Source organism: Cervus canadensis, chromosome 25, assembly GCF_019320065.1.
Source record: "Cervus canadensis isolate Bull #8, Minnesota chromosome 25, ASM1932006v1, whole genome shotgun sequence".
Classification (NCBI taxonomy): domain Eukaryota; kingdom Metazoa; phylum Chordata; class Mammalia; order Artiodactyla; family Cervidae; genus Cervus; species Cervus canadensis.
In genome coordinates this window covers 21356917-21384190 of record NC_057410.1, presented here as the reverse complement: position 1 = coordinate 21384190, position 27274 = coordinate 21356917, and the positions used below count along the sequence as shown (strand labels likewise).

Below are 27274 nucleotides of genomic sequence, written 5' to 3'. Positions count from 1 at the left end.
TGAGATGAGTGCAATTGTGCAGAGGTTTGAACAAGGTAGTCTAGAAGCTACTGAGGGGCAGAAGTGGTTTGAAGTTACCCATTTCCAGAGAGCTGTCACTATTTGACCTATCTCAAGCTCATACTGTACAAACAGCCCTATCCCCAGGGTATCTGTTGAAAGCAATTACCAGGAACTAAATAATTCCATTATATTACAATTGCTTGAGGCAGTGATAAAGTAGAGGCTAACAAGATGCCGATTAGAAAACTTGGAAGGAAAAACTGGATAATGAGATGTTCTAGGAGTAGGTGAAGGGTTAAAAAGCTCCAACAAATACCTACAATTGTAGACAGTGCATATGGCCAGGAAAGACCTGAGAAAACCTGCATCTCTCAACTCTGACCTTAAGGTTCTGTATAAGCAAGGAATAATGGCTAAGGAAGCGCCCCCAATGCCTGATGGAGTGCTGAAGGCATTCCCCAACATGCAAACAGAGAGCCACTGGCAAAGGCTCAAAAAAATGATTGATTCCAGGCATTTAAAGAAATCACTGTCCAATCATTAGCTGATAACTAAGCTTTGGTATACAGATCTCATGGCCATGCATGATAAAGAATATAGACTTTACAGAATTTGTTTAGGAAACTAAATAAATACTATCATCAGCAGCAATGACAACACAGAAGCAACAATAAGCTCTGAGGAGGAGTAAAATCTGGTTTTCTGATTGGCATTATAACATTATAATATTTAAAATGCCCAGTTTTCAACAAAAAATTGCAAGATACATAAAGAAACAGAAAAGTTTGGCCATGACACAGGGTGAAAAAGAAGCCAACAGAAACTCCCTGAGGATGTCCAGACACTGGACATACTAAATGAATACACAAATAAGCAATTAATCATATGTTCAAAGAACTAATAGAAATCATACCTAAAGATATGAAGTATGTGAGCATCTCATTGTACAGAGAATATGAACAGATAAAAATTACTTGAAGACCAACTAGAAATCCTAGCGATACAAACATAATGAGTAAAACAAAAAATTCACTAGAGAGGTTCCTCTGCAGAATGAACTGGATGAAGAAAAAGTCAGCTAACTTAACATTAGGTCTATTGAGATTATCTAGTCTGAGAATCACAAAGAATAAAGAAATGAAAAAAAAATGAATGTAGCCTCAGAGATGAGTGGGACACCATTAAAAATACACATAATAGGAGAGCCAGAAGGAATGAGAGAAAGAAAGAGGCAGAAAGAATATGTGAAGAAATAACGGCTGAAGAACTTCCAAAATCTGATGAAAGCATTAATTTGTACATCTAAGAAGCTCAACAGACTCAAAGTAGAATAAACTCAGAGAAATCCAAACATAAGCACATCAGACTCAGTGTATCAAAAGTCAAGAACAAAGAGAGTTTTGATAGTCGAATGAGAAAAATCATTCCACATATACAAAGACTCTTCAGTAAGATAAGCAGTTGATTTCTAATCAGAAACCATGGAAACCAGAAGGCAGTTGGATGATATTGTCAAAATGCCGAAAAGGAAAAGATTGTCAACCAAGCGTTCTATATGCTGCAAAATTATTCTTCAAAAACAGAGAAGTTATGACACTCCTACAAAAATAAAATCTGAAAGACTCCTTTTCTAGCAGACCTGCCCTACAAGAAATACTAAGAAGATTCCTTCAGGCTTAAATGAAAGTACACTCGACAGTAAGTCAAACACACTTGAAAAATTAAAGATCGCTGGCAGAGGTAACTACATAGGTTAAAAAACATATATCATATATATAAATACATTTTTACATAATATATATTTATATATACTAAGTGCAACAAAGTGCAGGTACCCAAATAACACAATCAGCTATGTATTACTATATTTTAATAGGTTTATAATACTTTCACACAAATGAGACAGAAAAAACAAACACAAAAATAAAACATTTTTAATCTTATGGTAGTACAGTACAATAGCTGGCATACAGGGGCTGGCATCAAGTAAGCAATAGATAAAGATACTGTACTTACTATACTCTATACAGTACTGTAAAGTATAAAAGCACCATCACTTCTAGACAATGAATGCACGTGACAATCTATCCTAGACATGCTAACTAACTTACGTGACTGGATATGCAAATACACGCTTGCATCTTTGAAAGCTCACAATATGAATGTTCATATGTAGGGGACTTACTGTAGCAAAATGGCAGATGCAACTCCAATGTAACTCCAACTTAATCAGAAAGTGAAGTGAAATGAAGTGAAAGTCACTCAGCTGTGTCCGACTCTTTGCGACCCCATGGACTATACAGTCCGTGGAATTCTCCAGGCTAGACTACTGGAGTGGGTAGCCCTTCCCTTCTCCAGGGGATCTTCCTGACCCAGGGATCGAACCCAGGGTTTCCCACATTGTGGGCAGATTCTTTACCAGCTGAGCCACAGGGGAAGCCCTAATCAGAAAGTACTTTAATGTAAATAAATTAAATATTCCAATCAAAAGACAAAAGGCAGAAATAAATGGAATAGAGAATAGATAAGCAACAGAGAAAAATCAACAGTTGGTTCTTTGAAAATATCAATAAAACTGACAACTTTTTAGCTAGACTATTCAAGAAAAAAAGAAAGAAGATTTAAATTGCTAAAATCAGAAATGAAAAGAGGAACATTACTACTGACATTACAAAAATAAAGAAGGAATATAAGGGATTACTGTCAATAATTATATGCCAGTAATGGAATAATCTAGGTGAAATGGATAAATTCCTAGAAAAACATAAATGACTGAAGTTGACTCAAGAAGAAATAGAAAACCTGAACAGATCTACAATGGGTTAAGAGACTGAATTAATAATCAAAGAAATGTCAAGGCCAATATAGCTTCACTGGTAAATTCTGTCAGTCACTGAAAGAAAACTGATACCAATGCTTCACAAATTCTTCTAAAAATAAAGAGGTAGAAACACATCTCAATTTATTCTATGAAACCAGTATTACACCAATACCGAAACCAGACAAAGGCATCACAAAAAAACTACAGACTATTATTTCTTATGAATATAAATGCAAAACTCTTCAACAAAATATTAGCAAATCAAATCCAGTAAATCAAATCAAGCGGGATGTATCCAGGAATGCAAGGATTGTTCAATGAACAAAAACCAATTTATATACGCCCTACTGATAGAATAATGGATAAAAACCAGGAATAGAAGAGAATGTCCTCAGCTTGATAAAGAACACCTATGGGGAAAAAACACACATAGCAAAGATTATACTTAATGGTGAAACTCTGAACAGATTCCTCGCAAGTTCAACACTGTACTAGAGGTTCCAGTCAGGGTAACCAGATAAGGAAAATAAATTAAAAATCTCCAGATTAGAAAGAAATAAGGAAAACCATTTCTATTCCAGATGACATGATATTGTACATTAAAATCCAAAGAAATTTACCAAAAGTCTGCTAGAATTAATAAGCCAGTTCATCGAGGTTATAAGACAAATCAATATATTAAAAGTAATTATATTTCTATACAGTAATGAATAATCTAAAAATAAAATGAAGGAAATAATTTCATTTACAGTATCATCAAAAATAATAAAATACAAGATTAAATTAGAGAAAAGAAATGTGAAATATATATACTGAAAAACACGAAATACTGATAGAAATTAAAGATGACCTAAATAAATGGAAAGCTATTGTGTGTTGGTGAATTAGAAGCTTTAATATTGTTAAGATGGAAATATCTCTCAAAGTGACCTAAAGAGTCAATGCAATTCTGGCTTTTTTGAAGAAATGAGAAAGCTGATTCTAAAATTATAGAAATGCAAGGTACCCAGAAAAATCAAAGCAATCTTGAACTTACTAAAAAGTTATAATAATCAATATAGTGTGGGACTTGCATGAAGGACAGACATATGTATTGATAGAAAAGAGATGACAGTCCCTAATAAACTCTTAAGTTTATGGCCAATTAAACTTTTGCACTTTATTAATACTTTGTACTAGTAATTACTAATTAATACTTTGCCACCTGATGTGAATAGCTGACTGATTAGAAAAGACTCTGATGCTGGGAAAGACTGAAGGCAAAAGGAGAAGAGGGAAGCAGAGGATGAGATAGTTAGACAACATCACTGATTCAATGGACATGAGTTTGAGCAAACTCTGGGGGATAGTGGAGGACAAGGAAGCCTGGTGTGCTGCAGTCCATGGGGTTGCAAAGAGTCAGACATGACTTAGTATCTGAATGACAATAACAATTTTTGACAAGGGTGCTAGTGGGGAAAGATTATGTTCACAAAAATGGTGCTGGAACACTTGAATATACACCTGGCAAGAAAGAAAGGTGAATCTTTATTTTATACTGTTTACAAAAATGAAATCATAGACCTAAAACTAAAAGAAAAGAAAGAAAGAAAGAAAGAAACAACTTTTAGAAGATAAACACTGAGAAAATCTTCATGACTTTGGCTTACCAATGCTTTTTAAGATATTACGGTAAAAGTACAAACAACAGAAGAAAAATCTCAGGTAAACTGGACTTCATTAAAGTTAAAAGCTTTTGTGTTTCAAAGGACAACATCAAGAAAGCGAAAAAGAGTCCACGGAATGCAAGAAAACATTTGATAAGGGGATTTTATCACAGTAGCTCAGTTGGTAAAGAACCCACCTGCAATGCAGGAGACCTGGGTTTGATCCCTGGGTTGGGAAGATCCCCTGGAGAAGGGAAAGGCTACCCACTACAGTGTTCTGGCCTGGAGAATTCCATGGACTGTATAGTCCATGGGGTCGCAAAGAGTCAGATGCGACTTTCACTTTTTTATCACAAAATATATTAAAGAACACTTAAAACTCAACAGCTATACTGACCACTTGTAAGAGATACAAGTGGCAAAATAAGCACATGAAAAAATGCTCAACATCACGGGGAATTAGGGAAATACAAATTTAAGCCAACAATGACATACCACTTCATACCCATTAGAATGATACACACACACACATTTACTTGTTTGCTTATTTATTCAAAATTCAGCAATAACAAGCGTTGATGAAGATGTGGAGAAATCAGAATACTCATTCATAGCTACTGGGAATGTAAAATGGTGCAGTCACTTAAAAAAAAATGCTTTGGCAGGTCCTCAAAATGTTAAATCTAGAGTTATCATATATCCCAGCAACTCCATTTTTTAATATATTCTCAAGAGAATTGAAAAAAATATATTCACACAAAACTTGTACATATTTGTTCATAGCTATTCATCATAGCTAAGGAATGGAAACAACTTAAACGTTAATTGATGGATGTCTAGACAAAGTGGTGTATCCATACAATGGCATATTAAAGTGAAGTGAAGTAAAGTAAAGTGAAGTCGCTCAGTCGTGTCCGACTCTTAGAGACCCCCATGGACTACAGCCTGCCGGGCTCCTCTGTCCATGGGGTTTTCCAGGCAAGAATACTGGAGTGGGCTGCTACTTCCTTCTCTATAATGGCATATTATTTGACCACACAAAGGAATAGAGTACTGATCCATGCTATACCATGAAGGAATCCTGAGAACATTGTGTTCAGGCATGCTAAGCTGCTTCAGTAGTGTCCAATTCTTTGTGACACTATGAACTGTAGCCGGGCAGGCTCCTCTGTTCACGAGATGCTCCAGGCAAGAATACTGGAGAGGGTTGCCATGCCCTCCTTCCTAGGATCTTCCTGACCCAGGGATGGGACTTGCATCTCTTACATCTCCAGCACTGGCAGGTGGGTTCCTTACCACTAGCACCACCTGGGAAGCCCCCTTGAAAACATGCTAAGTAAAAGATGACAAAGATGGCCCCACACACTGCACACACAGTGTGGTTCACTTATAATGAAATGTCCGGGATAGGCAAATATGTAGAGACAGAAAGTAGATTAGTAATTGCCAGTGGCCAAGGGAAATAGACGTTAGGGAGTGACTTCTAAAGGATACTGGTTCCTTATGGGGTGATGAAAATGTTCTAAAATTAGATAGTGGTGAGGATTACAGAACTTTGTGGAAGTACTTCAAACCACAAACTGTATACTTTCAAAGCCTGTATTTTATGATATATGCATTATATCTCAATAAAGTTGTTATTTTCAAGTGTGTATAAGCTTTAAATAGACCTTTTATGGAAGAGGAAATACCTACAGTATCTTCCACGTATGCACAGATATTTTCAAAAGCACACAAGATTATATTTTATAGGGGTATAAGTACATATGAAAAAGAATATACAGTGTATGATAAAAATAAAAATTTAGTATAGTCATTATTTCCAAAGTGGAAAGTAAGGGGATGCAATTGAGCAAAGAACTTCCTGGGTAACAGTTATGTTTTCTTCTTCAACTGGGTAATGGATCATTTTTCCTTACATCTTAAATCTACCTTCTATTCTTGTGAATCTACTCAACTTGTAATAAAATTAACTGTAAACACATATAGGAAGTATGTGGGGTGACTATATTGTGACTTTATAAAATAAATTATAATGAGAACCACCACCATGCAAGAACCATATAAAAATGCTACTTTTTCACTCTGAAAGCATATTTTTGAGATACCTTTTTTTTTTGGTTGGAACAATATACAAAACAATGGAGAAGCCAAAGACAAAATTAGGGAAAAAATATCAACATTCAGTCTTTAGCCCTAAACTCTTTTTCAGTGAAGAGAGGCAAGTACTTCAAGGACCATCTGCAGCTTTCAAGCTAACAGCCATAATGGCACAAACACTCAGAATCCTTTGTTAAATAGAATGGATAATTACGCCTATACATCAGAGCTGCCATGTTCATTTCCTGCCTCTGGCGTCACGCTCATATGCTGCAGGCTAGAAAAATTTGGTCATCAGCTTGTCACTGTTGCCTAGAAATTCTGATCTGGCTGTCACACCTGGACAGAGGCCAGATGAACAAGAGAAAAGGCCTGGTTCAGTGTTGCACCCCTTCTGGAGGTTGAGATCACCAAAAGCAAAGGACTAGTAACACACTTCAGATCAGACATGGTGAAATTCAGTGTTTTGGCACCCAAGTATTTCCCAAACACAGTGTAGCTGGTATTTTAATTTCAACATCAAGCACAAACTCATTCTTTATTACTTTTTTTACCCCTTTAACACTGTGTTTTTTTTTTTTAAATAAAACAAACAAAAAGTATCATTTACTCGAGTTTTATAATATATACTCAATATATATTACAAAGTCATAGACTTCCCTGGTGGTCCAGTGGTTAAGAATCTGCCCACTAATGCAAGGGACATGGGTTGCATCCCTGGTCAGGGGAGATTCCACATGCCAAGGGGCAACAAAGCCCGTACCACAACTAATGAAGCCTCCACACCCTAGAGTCTGTGTTCCATGACAACAGAAGCCAAAGCAGTGAGAAGCCTGCACACTGCAACTAGAGAATTGCCTCCACTTGCTACAATTAGAGAAAGCCCACATGCAGCAACAAAGACCCAGTACAGCCCAAAATCAGTAAATCAAATAAATTTATAAGAAAAAAAAAAGTAATTTCTAAAAAACATAAAAACATTGGTTTTACCAGTTTTGCCATTGAAACCCTGATGCAATCAGAGCTGCTCTAGGCTCACATCTGTACGGCTGAATGAAGCATTCCTCAGGGGGCCAAAAGTTCAAAGATATTCCTCTCTTCAAACCCCCTTTCTTTTTCAAAGTATTGCCTTAAAATACTGGAGTATTTCCTAAGGGTAACAGTCTTGTCAGAGGCTGGGCTGCATTATCTAAGAAAATTTTTTTTTCCATTTCACTTAGTTATTATGCTCATGACAAAAGAGACGTATCATCCAAAGCAGTAAGTGTTCTGTAATGAGTCTTCTTTTACTAAAACAGTCTAAGACCCGGGAAATAATTTGATGTCTAAGCAGCTTTTCAGCACGGTAACAAGAGAGAGAGGTTACCTCCATGTACAGTTATCCTGAGTAAAATATCCATAGAGAAAGCAAGCCACTCCCACGATGGCTGCCAGGAGAAGCATCTGAGTGTAATAGCCCAGCCAGGCAAAATAGATCCCGATCTTCTCTCCATAGTATTTCCTGAAGGAAGACAGAAGTTATTTTCAGAGGAGACATATGATCAGTCTGCAGCTTCATCCTCATATTAATTTCTGATTCTAAATAAAGGGGGCTTTAAACTTAAACCTCTGACTTAATGCACATTTAAAAACATATCCATTCTCATAGCAGGCCCCCAGTTCTACTATGAAATAAGACGTAGTTTACATATTATGGAAGTACTGACCACTGGTTAACCTGCTGCAGCAAAGTAAACTAGAATAACACAAAGAGGGGAAATTGCTAAATATGGAGCAGATAGAGGATATTATCATCAGTCTTCATAAAGACTGGCAGATATGGTAAGTTTCCCCAGAGATTATTCTTGACATTTATGAAACGAATGAACATGAACCATTTGTTCAATTACCTGTTTTTGCTTTATTTTGAGAACTTTCTTGGAGCAAATGCAATGTAAAATCACAACTAATAAGAAAATGCCAATAATAATAATAACTATGAGTGGACTATCTCTCTGACCAAACTATTTATAAAACTCCTTTTGAGAATGGGAAAGGGTAGGATGGATATGATTGAGTAATCTACTGTCCCGTATTCTTTGCATGTAGCATTTCTATTTTTCCTAAGTTTTAAAAACTCTTCAATGTTTTTAAATTAATCTGGAGTAAATGGAAGAGAACAGGTAGTCAAAATAAAAAAGAGGCAGGGCATGAAACAGGGCCAGATTGTTCCTGAAAGGGAGACAAATACAGACAGAGACAGGGTTTAGGGGTGAGGACAAGGCAGTAAGAAGGCTGTTGGCAACTCTGGCATATACCTTTCCTTGACTCACTTTTCACTTCTGGCTCAGCGGTACAGAGCCAGAACAACCTGGTTCCGTACATCCTGTAGACTGGTACAACCTGTAGATGGACTTGGCTCTGAGGCCTCTAGGAGCCTGCTGGCTCAGTCTGACACTGAGCTGAGCTCGATGGGCTTAGCCCAGTGGGGACTGAGCTCTCAGAACAGCCTGGAGTCTGGAAGACTTCACAGAGGAACATCCCTGAGTGGGACCAGCACTCACAGGGTAGTTCTGAGACCAGCTCCCTGGTCAGAGGCCTGGGCGTGGGCCACATCCATGGGGAAAAGGAAGGGCTGAGACCGAGACAGAATCACGAGCTGGGAGAAATGCAGTGTGTCCATTCCGATGTGACCGGGGCTTTGTGGTCTGGCTCATGGGTGGCAGGCAAATGACAGCTCAGGAGATGGTGTCTGGGAGAGAAAATCCTGGCAGTGGGTTTGAGACATTTTGGACTCTTGGCTGTTAGGCTTTTTGTAATACATTCCTATCAAACATCTGCCCTGGAAATGCCACAGTTAAAATTGGAAAGAATGCTAGAAGTTGCCCACTCCAACTGCGCAATAGTAAAAACACCCTGCAAGAGGGCTGGTCACTCTACTTGGTTATTTATAGTGACACGGCTTTCAGTACTTCCCAAGGCACCCTTGTTACACTACTTAGACAAGAAGCTGAGAAAGAATTTTTGAATCCTAAACAGAAAGCCTGTCTCCTGGGTTCTTGTTGAAAGGCTGGGGAAAATGAGGATCCCTTCAAATGTAATATCCTCTGCTCATTATCTTTCTCTGCCCCAAACATCCCAATTCTTAACACCAATTTTTAAAAATTCAGCTTTGATTTAAAACAAAAATCAAAGCTGTAACTATACAGTCAATAAAGAGTCAGTTCTAGAACACCAGGTATGAAAAGAAGCAGCCCTCAAGAACCGCTCCCATTTCCTGGCGAGAAGTAACCACTTTTCACTTCTTATAGCTGAGTCTTGGAATATTTACTTCCACTTCTGTAAATAATATACTTGTAGTGTAGTTCATTGACTTCTCAGTTTTACACATCACCTCCTGATGCTTTACTCTGGAAGACGAGAATTAAGCTCTCTTTCAACCCCCGTCTCATCTATACACCCATACCTCCTTTCCTGCATCCTCTCGACATAGTTACAGTATAATTTTGGTTAGAGTAATAGCCTTGCTTTGCATTAATTATTAAGATCCCATAAAGACTGTTCACAGCTGCATTAAGTCATCTGCGATGCTTACTTTTTCTTTTCTGAGCAATATTTTGTTTTCTCTGGAGTTAATAATTGTCTTGGTGGTTCACTGTTTAGTTTTCTGTGTACTTAGCAACAATTCAACCCCAGACTTTCCTTTCAGGTGTAACTTTCTCACTGCTTTCCAACACATGAGTCAGTCTATCAATTTCATCTCCTTGAATGAAACTCTTCAGTCTCCTGCCACCTGGATGAATGACTTGCTAGTAGTCCTGCCACGGAGCTGTTACCTGGGCTCTCCATGCCCCTCTTTTAGATTGGGAACCCCCATTTATTGAACCCATGTATTTCTCTTTCTGGGTGGAGTACCTCTGTACTTCCTCCATTACTTTGCACATTTAAATTATGAAAATTTCCTCACACTGAATGAAGAATTTGGCCATATATGGGACAGTGAGTTAAAAAAAAAAAAATCACCTTCCTTGGCAATATGAAATTGTTGCTCTCTTTTCTTGTACCTTGAAGTATTGATGTTGAGAAATGCAAAGCTATTCTGAGTCTTGCTCCTTCGTGTGAAGCCTGATTTTCTTTCTGGAAGCTTGCAGGACCTTCTGTCTGCTCCACTGTTTGAGAGGTCACATTTCAGTGACTTGATGGCTCCCTGTCCATTCTCCAAGCTGGGTGCTCTGCATCCTCTGTCCACACAGAGACTCGGGGTGCTCAGTTCTTCAATAGTTCAGATACTTGTCTTGAAATATTTCTCTCATTTCCTCCTTACATTTTCTCAGGCCTTATTTTGAGCAATCCTATTATTTGTTCATTGCACATCCTGGACTGATTTTTAAATTTTTATCTTTTTCCCTGTGTCTTTATATTTTGACTCCATGTTTGGTACAATTTCTTCAACATCATTTTTTAATACTACTGTTGGGTTTTTTTCCCCTATTCTGCTCACTTTTTATCCCTAAGAGCTACATGTTACTCTCAGAATGATCCTTTCTTTACTTTTCTTTAAACTAGAACCCTGTTTTTGTATTGTGGATATCATGGATTCTCTTAGCACTCTGAGCGAGTGTTATAGGAAACTTGCTTTTTTTTTTTTTTTTCTGTGCAAGGTCTGTTTCCTCTAGGTGTTCTTTCCAGTTTGCTTGACTTGCTTTTTGGGAAAGAGTTCATTTTCCCTCTGCTAATCCCTGGGAACCAGAAAGGAAGGTGTAACATCCTGAGTGCTCAAGGGGTTACTAACGGGAAGCGTCAACTACAAATTGACACTTGCCATTGGCACCTGCCATCTACCTCTACAAGGATTAAATCACGCAGCTGCTGATGTTCAACAGCCCCTGAAAGGTGCTCAGGGTAGGCAGCAGAAATGAGGCGCTCCGTGCTCTAAGAAAAACTGGCAGAACAGGTCTTCAGATAGTTAAATCTTTTCAGAAGCTGATTTTATGAGCTCAATTCTTATATCTCTGCATAACTAGAAAAGCACTAAAATTCTTCATGGTGAAGACAGTTCCTCATGACTAGCAGAAACCTTCTGCAAAAAAAATATGTGCTTGATTGCATGTATTCCCCCTTCATCAAAATCACATAGGTATTGACCTCCCCCCTGGCCTCTCTGGAGCAGTTTCTCAGAGCTGAGATGCTATCTCTGGGCTCATTTTGCCCCAAATAAAACTTAATTCACAACGCTCATGTACAGTTCTTTTTTAAGTTTACAGAAGCAACAAAGGGGACAGGTGGACCAGGGGCAGGGAATAGTTAAATGTATTTTCCTTAGCAAACGATACTTAAAATCTTGGGGAAATTGTTTGCTTCATAGAACCCCTGGCCCCAAACAAAAACCCATAAAGAATGATTAAAAAGCCATCAAACCAACCACTCTGCCAACAGATGCTATAGGTTTAATACAAAATGAAAATAATGGAAGAGAACCCTCATGTAAATATCAGCTTCAAATACTGACATGTATACAAACATCCTTTTTCAAAATTTTATTCTACAGGGTAGCTGAGTTAATGAGAGAAACTGCCTCTTTATGATTCAAATCCAACTAGTAAATAAAGGAAGAAATCATACTCTAGTACTTTGGCCACCTGATGTGAAGAGCCGACTCACTGGAAAAGACTCTGATGCTGGGAAAGATTGAGGGCAGGAGGAGAAGGGGGCGACAGGATGAGATGGTTGGAATCACCGACTTGGTGGACATGAATCTGAGCAAACTCTGGGAGATAGCGCATAGGGTAGCCTGGAGTGCTGAGGTCCATGGGGTTGGAAAGAGTAGGACACAACTTAATGACTGAACAACAACAAATGACCAAATAAAATAAAATCCCTTAGGAAATGATGAATCTAGACAACATTCATTAATGGCTGCTATCATTACAGAAAAGATAGACAACTGGACATTATATACCTTATACTCTATGAAACTCACACAAGTGTTCTGTGCAAAGTTCAATCTCAATCAGATCAAGCTTTTAGATCAGGATGAAATGACTTTGCTAAAGCAAATACACAGGACAGAGAAACAAGTAACACCACAGGGGAAAATGAATCAGCCAGATAGAAAACAGAGAAACAATTACAAGGAAAACAAGAAAGAAAATGGAAAATTATAGATTAGAAGCTATTTGAGAGATGTTACTTGCAACATCTGGACCTTGTTTGGATACTGATTACAAACAAAAAACTGTTAAAAACTGTATTTTTATGACAGTCAGGAAAACATGAATACTGATTATTTTACGACTTTAAACAAAAGGAGTATTCTGGTTGTATTTAAAAGAGATCTTGTCATTCTATTAATGAAATGTTATGCTATTTGGAATTTTCTTCAAAATGACCCAGTAGGAGTTAAGAGAAAAAGATGAAACAAAGGTGACTATGAGTTTATAATGTTTGGAGATGGGTGACAGACATAGGCAAACTTGCTGTACTATTTATTCTCTCTACTATTGTATATGTTTAAGATTTCCCTTGTGCTCAGTCATGTCTGACTTTGTGGCCCCATGGACTGCAGTTTGCCAGGCTCCTCTGTCTATGAAAATTTCCAGGCAAGAATATTGGAGCGGGTTGCCACTTCCTACTCCTGGGGATCTTCCTGACCCAGGGTTCAAACCCGTATCTCTTTCGTCTCCTGCAGTGGTAGGCGTAATCTTTACCACTAGCACCACCTGGGGGGCCCAACATTTCCCTTAATAAAATGTAAAACAAAATGAAAATTCTTCAGTGTTTTAAAATTCTCACTTTTAAGGTTAAGAGGTTTTCCCCAAGTTCAGCTGGACAGGCCATGAGACATCATAGGAAGAACAGGCACATGGTTCTGGGCCCACAAGGGGCTGCCTTGACCCGCCTCCTCTTCTCCTCGTCCCACATAGCCAATCCATAACCTTGTCTTGTCAACCTGACTCCCCAGACACATTCCATGTTTGCCCCCAGGATCTCTCATCTGGTTTGTGCTAAGAGCCTCTTACCGGCTTTCCCTGTTTCCTGCCTCCCCCATCACTTAGTTTCCACAGTATCTTTGCAAAATGTGAGTGAGATAAAATTACTCGAATGGTTAAAATATTACAGCAGTTTTTCACTGCACTTGTCTACACACTCCTTTCCATGTTCCTGATACCTTTCTAACTGTGTGTCTCATCTTTCTCTTTCCTCTTAGCACTGGTTTTCACTATTCCCTCAAGCTTAACAAGTGGTTTTGTGCCTTGAGGCCACTATACCAGTGGCCTCTCTTCCTGATATGACTTTTTCCCAGATCCTTAAAGTACTGGGCTTTTTTTTTTTTTCTTTTTTACACAAGACAAATCTCAGCTTACATGCCACTTACTCAAAGATAACTTTCTTGACTCACTTTCCTCCCCACTTCCCAATTCCTCTCCATCTCATCACTGTGTCATTTTCTTCATTTCACTCAGAAACTTTGTTTACTTATTTATGTGCTTAGTTGTTCTTGATCTATTTTTCTCCAACAGCCTTGCCCAAACAACGTAAGTTTCTGGAGAGCAGCCGACACTGGTGCTTTGAGAAGATGCATGCTGGATATTATGTTCACATGCTGTTGGAAATGGTACCCAAAGGAAGATACAGGAAAGCAGTGAAAACTGGCATCTCTTATCATGGCTCAACTCGTAAAGAATCCATCTGCAATGTAGGAGACTCAGGTTCGATCTCTGGATCACGAAGATCCCCTGGAGAAGGAAATGGCTACCCACTCCAGAATTCTTGCCTGGGAAATCTCATGGACAGAGCAGCCTGGCAGCCTACAGTCCATGGGGTCACAAGTCAGACACAATTTAGCAACTAAACCACCATTATACAATTTAAGCTAAATCTAACATTTACTCCTGTTTAATGAAGAATTTGGTGGGTCTTTGGTCCCAGTTCCTGGGAGGTAACCTCATATGCCTTGGAATTTCCCAAGATATGATTGACTTTGTTATTCACGGTAGACCTTAAATAGTTTGTGTTAATGAGATGATCCAGGATGTGGACTGGCCAGGCCAGAAAGACCAATCACATGATTGGAACCATGTGATATTATAGGACCCACTGGGAGAAAAAGGGGTTGGAGATCAAGCCATGTGGGCAGTGACTCAATCAATCATGCCTAGTAATGCTGCTGCTAAGTTGCTTCAGTCGTGTCCGACTCTGTGAGACCCCATGGACGGCAGCCCACCAGGCTCCCCTGTCCCTGGGATTCTCAAGGCAAGAACACTGGAGTGGGTTGACATTTCCTTCTCCAATGCATGAAAGTGAAAAGTGAAAGTGAATTCGCTCAGTCGTGTCCGACTCTTAGCGACCCCATGGACTGCAGCCTACCAGGCTCTTCCATCCATGGGATTCTCCAGGCAAGAGTACTGGAGTGGGTTGCCATTGCCTTCTCCAGCCTAGTAATGAGGCCCCAATAAAAATTCTGGGCAACAAAACTCACAGCTGCAGTGAGCTTCCCTGGTTGGCAATACTCTCAGAGGACTGTCATGCTTAGAAACCACAAGGGCAACCCTGAGTCCTTCCCACTGGACTGCTCACTACAGCAACTCACCTGATAAGATCCAAGGGCTGCTTTTTGTATATGCTTCGGGGATGCGCCCACTCCCTGTACAGAAGGTACCGCTCATTAGGGCAGCTGAGGTCCTCCGACGGGCTGCTGAAGTTACACTGGGAAGCAGCAGCAAAGAAACGAGCATCACAATCGGTATGTGTTTGCGTTTGCATGTTCTGCTGGCTCAATGTGGCCCTGACACTTCACAGTCATTTGTAAATAAGGGGTCTCATTTGCTGGAAGGGGTGGAAATACCATGTAGTTCTTAGTAATTCTCAACCAATACCAATACTCAATAGCAACGCCTGGAGGGCCATTTGTGAATGTGGGTGGAAAGGAATGCTCTGATGTTACAATCCCAGGGACCACCGCAGGTACCTGGTGAGAACCCCGAGGACACTTAATGTACTATAAGTGGACCAGCTCTAAATAATGAAAACCTTCCCAAACTCTCATGGCGGAGGAATATCTGGCAGCCCAGCCCCCTCCTTAGACACCCAGAGCAACCAGCTGGTTAGTGACTGAGTCAGTTCTAAAACCCATGCTTTCTTGTCCCTCAATTCAGCAGTTATTCTGTGAAAATACAGAATATAAACAACAAAAAAGCCTGATGTGATGTTACACATTTAGCTTATTCAAGAAACCAAACTTCCTGCCTCTGCTTAAATGCAATGCCTCTTCTTCCCACCTGACTCACTTTCCTTCCCTCATACTAGAACCAGAATCACCTGCTCCACCACTTGCTAGCTGGATGACCTTGTGAAAGTCAGTCAGTCTCTCCATTCATCAATTTCCTCATCAATAAAATGGGGATAGTAATACTACCCACCTCAAAGAGTTGTTAAGATGATCAATTCATCCACAGCAATGTGCAAAGTCCCTGGCATATAATAACTACTGACAGATGTTATTATCAACCAGAAAATTATTAATATTAAAACTTTAACATGAGTCCTGACCTCTACTTGCCTGCCTTCCAAATACCTCATGAGATCATCCCTTAGGCTGGACGTGGGACCAGTGCAATTACAGGAAGCTTTAGTGGAAAAGAACTGGGCATGGGCCGATGTCCACTGAATACTACAGAATTTTGACATCCCATACTAATAATCATGACAGATATTTGCAAGTGTACCCAAGTTCATGTCATGCTCACAGCTAATCTTGTTGGTGCACAAATATAAAACACATGGACTGTCAGGTTGGACTGCTCTGTTGGGTCTTTGAGCCAGAAAACTCAGCATCTGCTTCCCCATCCAGTTCCCGGTTCTCTGTGCATGTGTATCAAGGAGCATGCATACTGTCCTAGTTTTATTATCTTACACAGTACATTTCAATATTGCCTTCATCCACAAATACATGTACTTCATAGTAGCAAATATCAGTCAGTCTTTGCTTTCTTTGGCCTTTCAGTTCAGTCGCTCAGTCATGTCCGACTCTTTGTGACCCCATGGACTGCAGCACGCCAAGCCTCCCTGTCCATCACCAACTCCCAGAGTTTACTCAAACTCATGTCCATTGAGTCGGTGATGCCATCCAACCATCTCAACCTCTGTCGTCCCCTTCTCCTCCCGCCTTCAATCTTTCCCAGCATCAGGGTCTTTTCAAATGAGTCAGTTCTTCGCCTGAGGTGGCCAAAGTATTGGAATTTCAGCTTCAGCATCAGTCCTTCCAATGAATATTCAGGACTGATTTCCTTTAGGATGGACCGGCTGGATCTCCTTGCTGTCCAAGGGACCCTTAAGAGTCTTCTCCAACACCACAGTTCAAAAGCATCAATTCTTTAGCTCTCAGCTTTCTTTATAGTTCAACTCTCACATCCATACATGACTACTGGGAAAACCATAGCTTTGACTAGATGGGCCTTCGTTGGAAAAGTAATGTCTCTGCTTTTTAATATGCTATCTAGGTTGGTCATAGCTTTTCTTCCAAGGAGCAAGCGTCTTTTAATTTCATGGCTGCAATCACCACCTGCAGTGATTTGGAGCCCCCAAAATAAAGTCTGCCACTGTTTCCACTGTTTTCCCATCTATTTGCTATGAAGTGATGGGACCAGATGCCATGATCTTAGTTTTCTGAATGCTGAGCTTTATTTTAAGCCAACTTTTTCACTCTGCTCTTTCACTTTCATCAAGAGGTTCTTTAGTTCTTCTTCACTTTCTGCCATAAGGGTGGTGTCATCGGCATATGTGAGGTTATTGATATTTCTCCCGGCAACCTTGATTCCAGCTTGTGCTTCATCTAGTCCAGCATTACTCATGATGTACTCTTTGGCCTTAGAGATCCAGATAAACTGATAGTGAATATAACAAATAACAGAGCAATATAAAACAGGATTTTATTTATTTTAATGACAGAATTTATTTAAGGAGTTTAGGTAAAATATCCTTGCATTTATACAGAATCATTAAGGTTCTACAGCAATCACATTTTAAAATTTTCATTTCATGAGTGATCTTATCAGCTAGAGAAGTGCTCTTGAATTTGAGGAGTTGCTGTCATCTCAGTACGCAGTCCTTAAAACATGTCAACACTCTGCTGTATTGCCATCCTGACAAGAACCCTGACAGATGCCTTTTTAGAAGCCCTGTGATATTCCAGGACACAGTTTGAAAATGGTTCTTTCAGAGGAGAAAATGCCTACCTGTATTACAGAAAATGATAAATGAAATGGTCTAACGTATATTTTTCTTACAAAGAACCAATACTTTTCTGGTTGACAATAATATCTGTCAGTAATTATGAAAACAGCTGACAGATACATAGTACTTATTATATGCCAAAAACTGTTCTAACATCCATGTGGATGAACTGATCCTCATAACAACTCTACTGAGATAGGTACTATTATAATCCCCATTTTACTGACAAGGAAATTGATGAGTGGAGAGGTTAAGCGACTTTCACAAGATCCTTCAGCTATAAAGGTGTCTGAGTCTGAGTCTATGCTCTTAATTGGTCCACATGTTAACTCTGGGAAATGTGGTCTATTCATTCATTCACTTAATTAAGTGGTGTTCCCTGTGCCTGGGATTCAGCAGTAAATAATACAACATGATTCCTGCCCTCAATGAGCTTACAATCTTGCAATATGTCCTCTTCATTTTACCAAGGAAGAAACAAGGTCAAGAAGATTAGCCTTTCCCTAACACTAGAACACATTTTAGATATTTTATTTCATTTTTGCCATTTGACTTACATCATGGAGAGGGAAAGCTGCCTTGTAGATTCCAGAGCTTACGAGTTTGTTAATCCCAAACTTTTTAACATTGTCCCTTACTTGGTACATTATCCGAGAAAGAATGAAGTAAACCTAAAAAAGATTCCAAAATACAGTGTGTAGTTTATACATTGTAACTAGCCAATCATTGCTTACTGTCCTAACAGAAATCTGTAGGTATATTACTTTTCTTTCTTTCTTTTTTTTTGGCAACTTTAAAACCCAAACCAAACCAACCAAATTAAACCACTAATTATTCAACAGTAGGTTCTAAATCACCCCAAGACAGCAGCTAAATTGGGTTTAGACTTACAATGCGGCTTCTGGTGGCTGGATTGAAGAATGTGTCTCTATCTTGAATGTAAAAGTCATTCATGCGGTTCTTCTCAAAGGGGGCAGTGAAAAACTCTTGCTCTGGCTTGATGATACTTTCGTCCACTTGGAGGAGTTTGGTAAACCAATTGAAATTATCAAAGGCTGAGGACCGGGTTTTCAGATCATTGGGTTTCAGAGGCAGTTTGATGTGCATTATCTCTGCATAGGTACATAGCACTTCCCATGGGGCATGTACTTTTACAAATACGAGCTTGTCATCCACAAGCTATATTGAAAGAATAAGCATACAAACCAGGAAACCAAATCAACTATTGATATTTCCACAAATTTAAGACAGATTATTCTTATGTTGCATAGTTCTTTCATAAAATCACCAATATTTTAGATGAAGAAAAGCAAATGTGTTATTAGTCCAAATTAGTAACTAAACATAAAAACACTATATTGCAGTGTTATTGTAATGACAAGTTTTAAAATTTCTTAAACCGAGAAGAAGGCTGTTTAATTTATTATATATCTGTTCAATGTCATTATGTGATCATTAAAAAGGATTTAAAAGAACTATATTTATTAACATAGAACTGCATTTACTATATGATAAAGAGAGAAAAGCAAACTTTAAAACTGTGAAATGATAATTTCTTTTTTGGAAGGGAAAAATGTATATATTTGAGCAAAAGAAAATATTTAGAAGGACAAGATTATTTATGGATAAAGTACAGATGATTTTCAATTCCACTATTCTTACATTTTCTAATTTTGGGGGGGTAAACTATCATTTGTATTATATAAAAATCTTTAACAAGGTTCTTGAATAAATACATTCATACATAGATTTATTATTACATTCTTTGGATATTAAAAAGGATCCACGGTTTTTATCAGCAACAAACATATATTCTATAATGCAGATTTTGACTGACTCCCACTGCAGCCTGCAGCTAAGGCGTGGCTGGGGTTACATGTTTCAAATGCCTTTCCAGCACTCCGAGTGACGCGCTAGTTCCCAGGAGCAACAGTCAGCTGACAGCTGGGAAGGGTCTGACACTTACGGATCTGGTTGCTTCTAGTTGCAGACCATCACAGATGAGGTTAGATTCATATGCTTGTCTTTTTCTCTGCCAAAAGAAATTGGAAATGTGTTAGGCCTTCAGTTTTACCAAGGGGAAAAAAAAAAGAGCTGTATGTTTTTTTATAAAAAAAAAAAAAAATCAAACCAATTTGAACTGAATGAAGAGACACATTTGCTCAAAACAGCACAGAAGCAACGAAGGTGCTCTGTCTGTTGGTGACGTGTGGGTTTAGACTCCTCAGAGGCAATGCGGTGGAGAATAACTGGTTTCTCTTGGGACTCTGGAGGACCCTTAGTTGTCCTGTAGGTTTCTGGCCACTTGAGGTACATAAAAGTCTCCAGCTTTGGCACAATTTCAAAGATATTTTTTGGCTTATGAGAGATTGTGTACACAAGTGGAGTTTTTGGAGTCCCACTCACCCATGGAATATACCAGACTTACAGTCCAGATCTGACATTCTAGATTATTAAAATTTTGTTTCTACATCATACATTCAAATAGTTTGGTTTTGGATGTATATATTACATCTTTGCATGCCTTGACCCATTTAAATAAAACAACACACAATTTTGGTAAAATGTAAGAAATTTTTCTCTTTGTAAGACTGAAATGTTAGTGAAGCTATAAAACAAACACCTAAATCTACAAAATGAATTAACTGATAATATATCTGACCATGTTACAGAGCCATTTATATGAACCACATGGTGAAACATATCTCAACTAAGATGTTAAACACAGAGGAAGTAAAGGAAGAATATATTTCTGAAAAAACAAAAACAAAACCACAAAAAAAAGAAACCACATAAAATATAACTAGAATTTCCATCTTGAGTAATCACAGGAGGTGAATGAGACCAATTCTCCCACTGATGACAACTAAAAATGCTGCACTAAAATCAGTCTTTCACTTCAGCAGTTAACAGGATAGAGAGGAATCACTGAGTCAGTGTTCTGTATCTAGTGGGTTGGGCAGTCAGGCCACGGTGCCCACGGAGCCCGGGTCATGCTTTGCCCACTGTGGATGGGCAGAGAGGGAGCTCGGCCACTGCGCCACGCACAGTGCCTAGAACATAGAAAGTACCTAATAAATGTAAAGTGGATGCTGCATGTAAAAGGGTCCAAGGTGAAAAAATCCACCTGGCATTTGACTTAATGCGAGTGCCAGTGGAATCCCTAATGTATTTTGTGGAAGTATGAGAAACAGAATATTGCTTTTATTTTCACATATTTAATAAAGTTATATAGTATTAATACTTACTGTGCCAGACACTCTTCTAAGAGTTTTACAAATATAACCTGTTTGTTACAACCTGAGCACAAAAGAGTCACTTAGAGAAAAACAGCAAGTGCTATAAACAAATATAAGCCAAACTTACCTAGGAGAGTCCAGAGAGATGAGAGCTAGGGGGTGAGATGGGGGTGTGGAGGTACAGCTTTCCCACTGTTCCCAGCAGGCGGCTGCCCGCTCTGCCCGCCTTCCACCCCCAATCTCTGCAATGCACTCTGCTATGATTTTCAGTCTTCTCTTCCCCTCATTCACCATCTGCCCACCTCAGCTGGGAAGGTGGTTCAGACCCACTCTGCTTGGTACCCACGCAGTATTTCTTCACCTTAGACTCGAACCCTCATACTTAAATTCCTGCATGGCAGCCCAAGCATTGCTCCAGATGGAGTCTTTCTTTACTACTGTGTAAAACCATTTCTGGTCTTTCCAGCCACATCTGACAGAGTAGTCAGCAGGAGTACATGCCCAATATGTGTTTGTTGAAAGAATATACTCAACAAACATCAATTTGTTCTACAAACATTTCCTGAGAGCACTCTTCAAAGTGATGAAGATTCAAAGAGGAATTTTAAATGGTCTGCTGCAGAGGATCTACAAACTCAGCGTCCAGGGATCTAGGACTCTGTCCAATACAGAAGGCCTGGAACACTCATTCATGGGTCTAAGGCACGGTAATGGACACCCGTCATTCTATATGGCGTCATTCTATATGACTCAGCATTTCCACTCCCTTCAGAGCCCACGTCCCCCACAGCAGGTAAAAACAGACACACCTATTCCTTGTCTCCCATGAGTTCAGCTACTGGCAAGTGAGTAAGCTATTAAGCAGACCACTTAAGACTCTAACCAGAAGCTGGAGATGCAAAGAAGTCAGGCCAAGCAGAACCCCTCCGGGGGCGGCTAGGAGAGTGGGTGACAGAAGCAGCAGAGGCCTCAGCAGGAGCTTTCGGGGAGCACTGCTGGTCAGAAGTGACCAGAGGCAGTTCTGGACCCTGGCGAGCAACCGCGCTTTGTCCCAGACCAGCTGTGAGATGGGATTTGGAGCACCGCCTCTGGCTGCACTGTCTCCAGGTTTGTTTCTCCAAGTCTGCCAATGAATCTGTGACCTCCCTAGTATTCTTTACCAATAGACTCTTTGTTTCTTCGTCTGCTTAAACTAGAGCTCATTTCTGCTACTTGCCAGCAAGAATCCTAGTAGAGTAATCACCGTGAACTAGGGAAAACCTGTTAGCCTAAAACTGAAGTCACTGTGCAGTAAAGCGGGGTGTTCTCTGCAGACTGGATGCTCTGACTTCCTCTCTTTCTGGGGAGATGCCGCAACCTGAGGTTGTACAAATGGCAACCCAGCTTGTCCCACTAGAAGGTCATAAGCAGAATTCAAATGTCTTCTGTCTCCTTGAGGAGTCAGGCAGCAATAATTTCAGTTAGGACGTGAAAGCTCAGGCTCAAGGCTTTTAGCTCTTCTGAACAAATGTCCTTCTAGTTAGATGACTAGGTTGTTGTTCAGTCGCTCAGTCGTGTCTGACTCTTTTGCGACCCCATGGACTGCAGCACTCCAGGCTTCCCTGTTCTTCACTATCTCCCAGAGTTTGCTCCAACTCATGTCCATTGAGTCAATGATACCATCCAACCACCTCATCCTCTGTCGTCCCTTCTCCTCCTGCCCTCAATCTTTCCCAGCATCAGGGTCTTTTCCAGTGAGTCAGCTCTTCCCATCAGGTGGCTGAAGTATTGGAGCTTCAGCATCAGTCCTTCCAATGAATATTCAGGACTGATTTCCTTTAGGATGGGCTGGTTTGATCTCCTTGCAGTCCAAGGGGTTCTCAAGAGTCTTCTCCAGCAATACAATTTCTAGAAGGCTAGGAGAATCAGTTAAAAGGGCAGCTTCTCCCATGGCTCAGTGGGTGTGTGAACAATGAAGTGATGGTAATAAGAAACCACATAACTGTGTTAACTGGTCTCATAAAATCCCACAGTTCCCATCAAAGGCAAACTGTGATGCACAGCTGTCTCCTTTCTGGCCCCCCTCCTCCACTAGGGAGTGGCTCCAAACTCTGAAGGTGCTCCTTGCATTTGACACTTCACTTCCAGACTCTTCAAGTACTGTGGCCTCCTTCCTCAGACAAATGCAGCCACTCACAAAAGGTCCTGTGCGTGCCACCTCTCTTAGGAGGACACCACCTTTCTCCTGGGTATCAGGAGATGACACCTTTTTCCTGTTTTTCCTGAGTTTGCTTTGGCAATACCTTCTCTTCTTTTCAGTCCTTTATCTTCATTGCTCTTATTCAGCAAACAAACACCTTAAATGTTTCCTTTCTTAAAGAATATGAAAGTCTGGCTGCTCTTTGATTACCATTCCTGTCCCTAGGGATGTCTGTCTTTTAATCTTGAAATCCTTAGCACTTAGAATGGGCCTAAAGTGGAATAAACAAGTAACAGATGCCTGATGAAAGAAGGGATGAGTGAACCGTGTGTGGATGGCTACCGGCTTTGTGGGAATTGACTGAGGAATGCACTGAGGCAACCAGGCGCCTCTTTCCTGAGCTCCCCCTCCCCCACAGTGCTCCAAGAACTTTTACTTACAGGCATTACAGGACATGATAGAGAAGGAGAGATATAGTTTAATTCTGGAATGTGCTAGCACCAAATAGCTCCAGGGTACCCAGAGTGGGAAGATACCTCTTGATCCTCTGGGAGTCTGAATTACTAGATGACAAAAGGGGGCCAGTTCAGAGAACCTGCAAAGAACCAGCTCCAAGAGAGGGCAGTTCAATCATTACACATACCAAACACAAACTACTCCTGTCTTGGCTGTATCTGCTGCATCAGCCATGACCGTGACAGGCAGCATAGTGCAAACTAGACATGGTTAGATTCCGAGTCGAAATTTAAATCCTAGTCCTGCCATTTGCTAGCTCTGTGATGTTGGGCAAATAAACTCTGCAAGTATCAGTGGCTTCATCTCAAAGGTGGAAGAAATAGCTTCATGAGTATAAAGTCCTCAGCATAAGAAGTCCTCTCTATCTTGTAAGCCTCAGAGGCTCACCTCTTTTATTTAATGTCAAACATCATAACAAAAGTAAGCAACCCTAATCCTTTAGCTTCCACAATGTGCACCCAGTGACATCTTAATCCCTCCGATGGGATACCAATGACCATATTTTACCAGAACTCCAGGAACTGGATCTTAAGTCTGAGTCATTTAGCTCACTCTCCTCTTGACTCTTTATACACTATATTGTCCTGGTCCTCAGATTACCTTCTTTGATATATAATAGATGTATATATCCTTCTAGACTTCCCTGGTGGCTCAGATGATAAAAGCGTCTGCCTATACTGCGGGAGACCTGGGTTCGATCCCTGGGTCAGGAAGATCCCCCTGGAGAAGGAAATAGCAACCCACTCCAGTACTCTTGCCTGGAAAATCCCATGAATGGATGGAGGAGCCTGGCAGGCTACAGTCCATGGGGTCGCAAAGAGTCAAACACAACTGAGTGACTTCACTTTCATATATCGTTTTCACTCTCTGAAGAAAGAATTAATATTGTTAAAATGGTCATACTACTTAAAGTAACCTACAGATTGAATGTACTCTCTATCAAAATACCCATGATGTTTTTCACAGAACAAATAATTCTGAAATTTATATGGAAGCACAAATGACCCAGAGTCACCAAAGCAATCCTGGGAAAAAAATAACAAGACTGGAGGTATAACCCTTCTAGACTTCAAACTATACTACAAAACTAAGCTAATAAAAAAAAAAAAAAACAAACAAAAAAAAACAAAACCAAGGTATCGGCTCAGAAACAGACACAGAGATCAACAGAACAGAATATACAGCCCAGAAATAAACCCACTCATTTATGGTCAATTAATCTATGATAAAGGAGACAGAAATATACAATGGAGAAGAGAGTGTCTTCAATAAGTGGTGCTGAAAAAGCTGAACAGCTCCATGCAAAACAATGACATTAGAACATTCCCTCATACCATATACAAAAATTAAAAATGGTTTAAAGACCAATTTAAAGAACTAAATATAAGATATGACATCATAAAACTCCTAAAAGAGAATACAAGTAAAACATTCTCAGACATAAATTATAGCAATATTTTCTTAGCTAAGTCTCCCAAGGAAAAAGAAATAAAAGCAAAACTAAACAAATAGGACCTAATCAAACTTAAACATTTCTGAACAGCAAAGGACACCATCAATGAAAGGAAAAGACAATGAAAAGAAAATGGGAGGAGATATTTGCAAAGATGAGGCCCAAAAGGGGCTAATAACCAAAATATGTAAACAGAGACAGAAGACCTGAACAGACATTTTTGCAAAAAAAAAAAAAATGACATACAGATGACTAACAGGCACATGAAAAGATGCTCAACACCATTAATTATTAGACAAATGCAAATCAAAACCATAATGAGAAGGTCTCCCTGGTGGTTCAGTGGCTAAGGCTCCACGTTCCCAATGGAGGGGGCTCAGGTTTGATCCCTGGTCAGGGAACTAGATCCCACACGCCACAACTAAGAGTTTGCATGCCACGACTAAAGATCCTGCATGCCACGACTAAAGATCCTGCATGCCACAACAAAGACTGAAGATACATGCCATAACTAAGAGCTGGCAGAGCCAAATAAAGAATAAAAATATTTTAAGAAACACAGTGATATATTGCCTCACAGCTGTCAGAGTGGCTAATATTAAAAAGTCAACGAACAACAAATGCTGTCAAGTATGTGGAGAAAAGGAAATTCCTGTATACTGCTGACTGGAATGTAAACTGGTGCAGCTACTAGTGACGCCAGTGTGGAGTTTCCTCAAAAAACTAAAATACAATCACCATGTTATTCAGCAATTCCACTCCTGGGTATATACCGGAAAAAACAAAGGCTCTAATTTGAAAAGATACATGCATCCCAATGTTCATAGCAGTACTATTTACAAGAGCCAAGACGTGGACACAATCCAATGATTGTCTTAAGAAGATGTGATACACACACACTTGCAAGCTCAGGCACACACACACACACACACACACACATACAGTGGAAGGCTACTCAGGCGTAAAAAGAATGACATATTTCCATTTGCAACAGCAAGGATAGACCCAGAGATTATTATTAGGCTTAGTGAAACAAGTCACACAGAGAAAGACAAATGCTATATGATACCATTTACATGAGGAATCTGGCTATAAGTGAATACATATACAAAACAATTTATTCACAAATTGCTGAATGTTTTAGTTGTTTCTAATTTTTCACAATTATGAAAATTCTTGTAGAATAAGTTTTGTGTATCCTCCTCAGAATAAAGTCCTAGATGCAGAAGTGTTGAAAAGTGCATGCAACTTTAACTTCTTTAACAGATATTGCTGTAATGCCATTGAGAAAAAGCTATACTATAGTGTATCCTATATTAGTTCTTATTTGATTCTTTACAAAGACCTTCTAAGATATTTACCTGATATCTCTTGATAGTTGGCAGATCTTGGAGTTGGTTTATAATGCCCTCTGTTTAATCACTAACTATAAATACTTAAATAGTTGAACCAAGGAAAGGGCATTTTTATTTGCTTAAACATGTTAATATATCATCTTGGTGTTACTTTAATAAGACAGTTCTTGTTATTTCCCTTTGGGATGGCAGTTCTCAAAGAACTAGTGGGATATTTTAAAAATTGATCAAACCAGTTTTCTTGGTTTGTCAGGTAGCTAAAGTAAATTAGCATATGTGCTATATTTGCAAACAGGAATATATCAGGAAAAGACCACTTACTTAAGAAAAGATTGCTTAAATCTATTTAATATGAGATCATCAGCTTTACTGCTCTGTAGAATTTGCACTTGGATAAGTAACAGTGTTCCTGACATTTAAAAAAAATTAAGGCAGAGCTGTCTTCCATGTTAAAAATGAAAGAAAATTAATATTGCATGTTGAATGACATGTTCATTGCTCAATAAATATTTGCTGAATAAATGAGTATCTGAGGACACACAATTTTTAACTAAAAATTATCTATGTACCTTATTGGAAACCTTACAGGTAAGAACCTAGACCTATGTTTATAGTCCATGATGTGCATTTGGCAGCACAAAACGACTAAACCAGACTCACTGGCTCTCAAAAAAGCCCAATCATATACTAGATTATGTTGTAAGTTCCTCTATCTCTAGGAGGGTAAATTCCCCTGCACTGTAACCTGGAT

At 39.4% G+C, this 27274-nt stretch overlaps 1 protein-coding gene across 2 annotated transcripts in view; it reads right to left on the bottom strand.

The window, feature by feature from the left end:
* ANO6 (anoctamin 6) overlaps positions 1–27274 on the bottom strand; it is a 238900-nt gene that overhangs the window by 54707 nt on the left and 156919 nt on the right. For both annotated transcript variants that reach the window (XM_043446905.1, XM_043446906.1), the window contains 5 exons: positions 19748–19813; positions 18673–18960; positions 18339–18452; positions 15140–15255; positions 7937–8071 (listed from right to left, as the gene is read on the bottom strand). In XM_043446905.1, coding sequence (XP_043302840.1) covers positions 7937–8071; positions 15140–15255; positions 18339–18452; positions 18673–18960; positions 19748–19813 — 719 coding nt within the window. The remainder of the gene's footprint in view (positions 1–7936; positions 8072–15139; positions 15256–18338; positions 18453–18672; positions 18961–19747; positions 19814–27274) is intronic.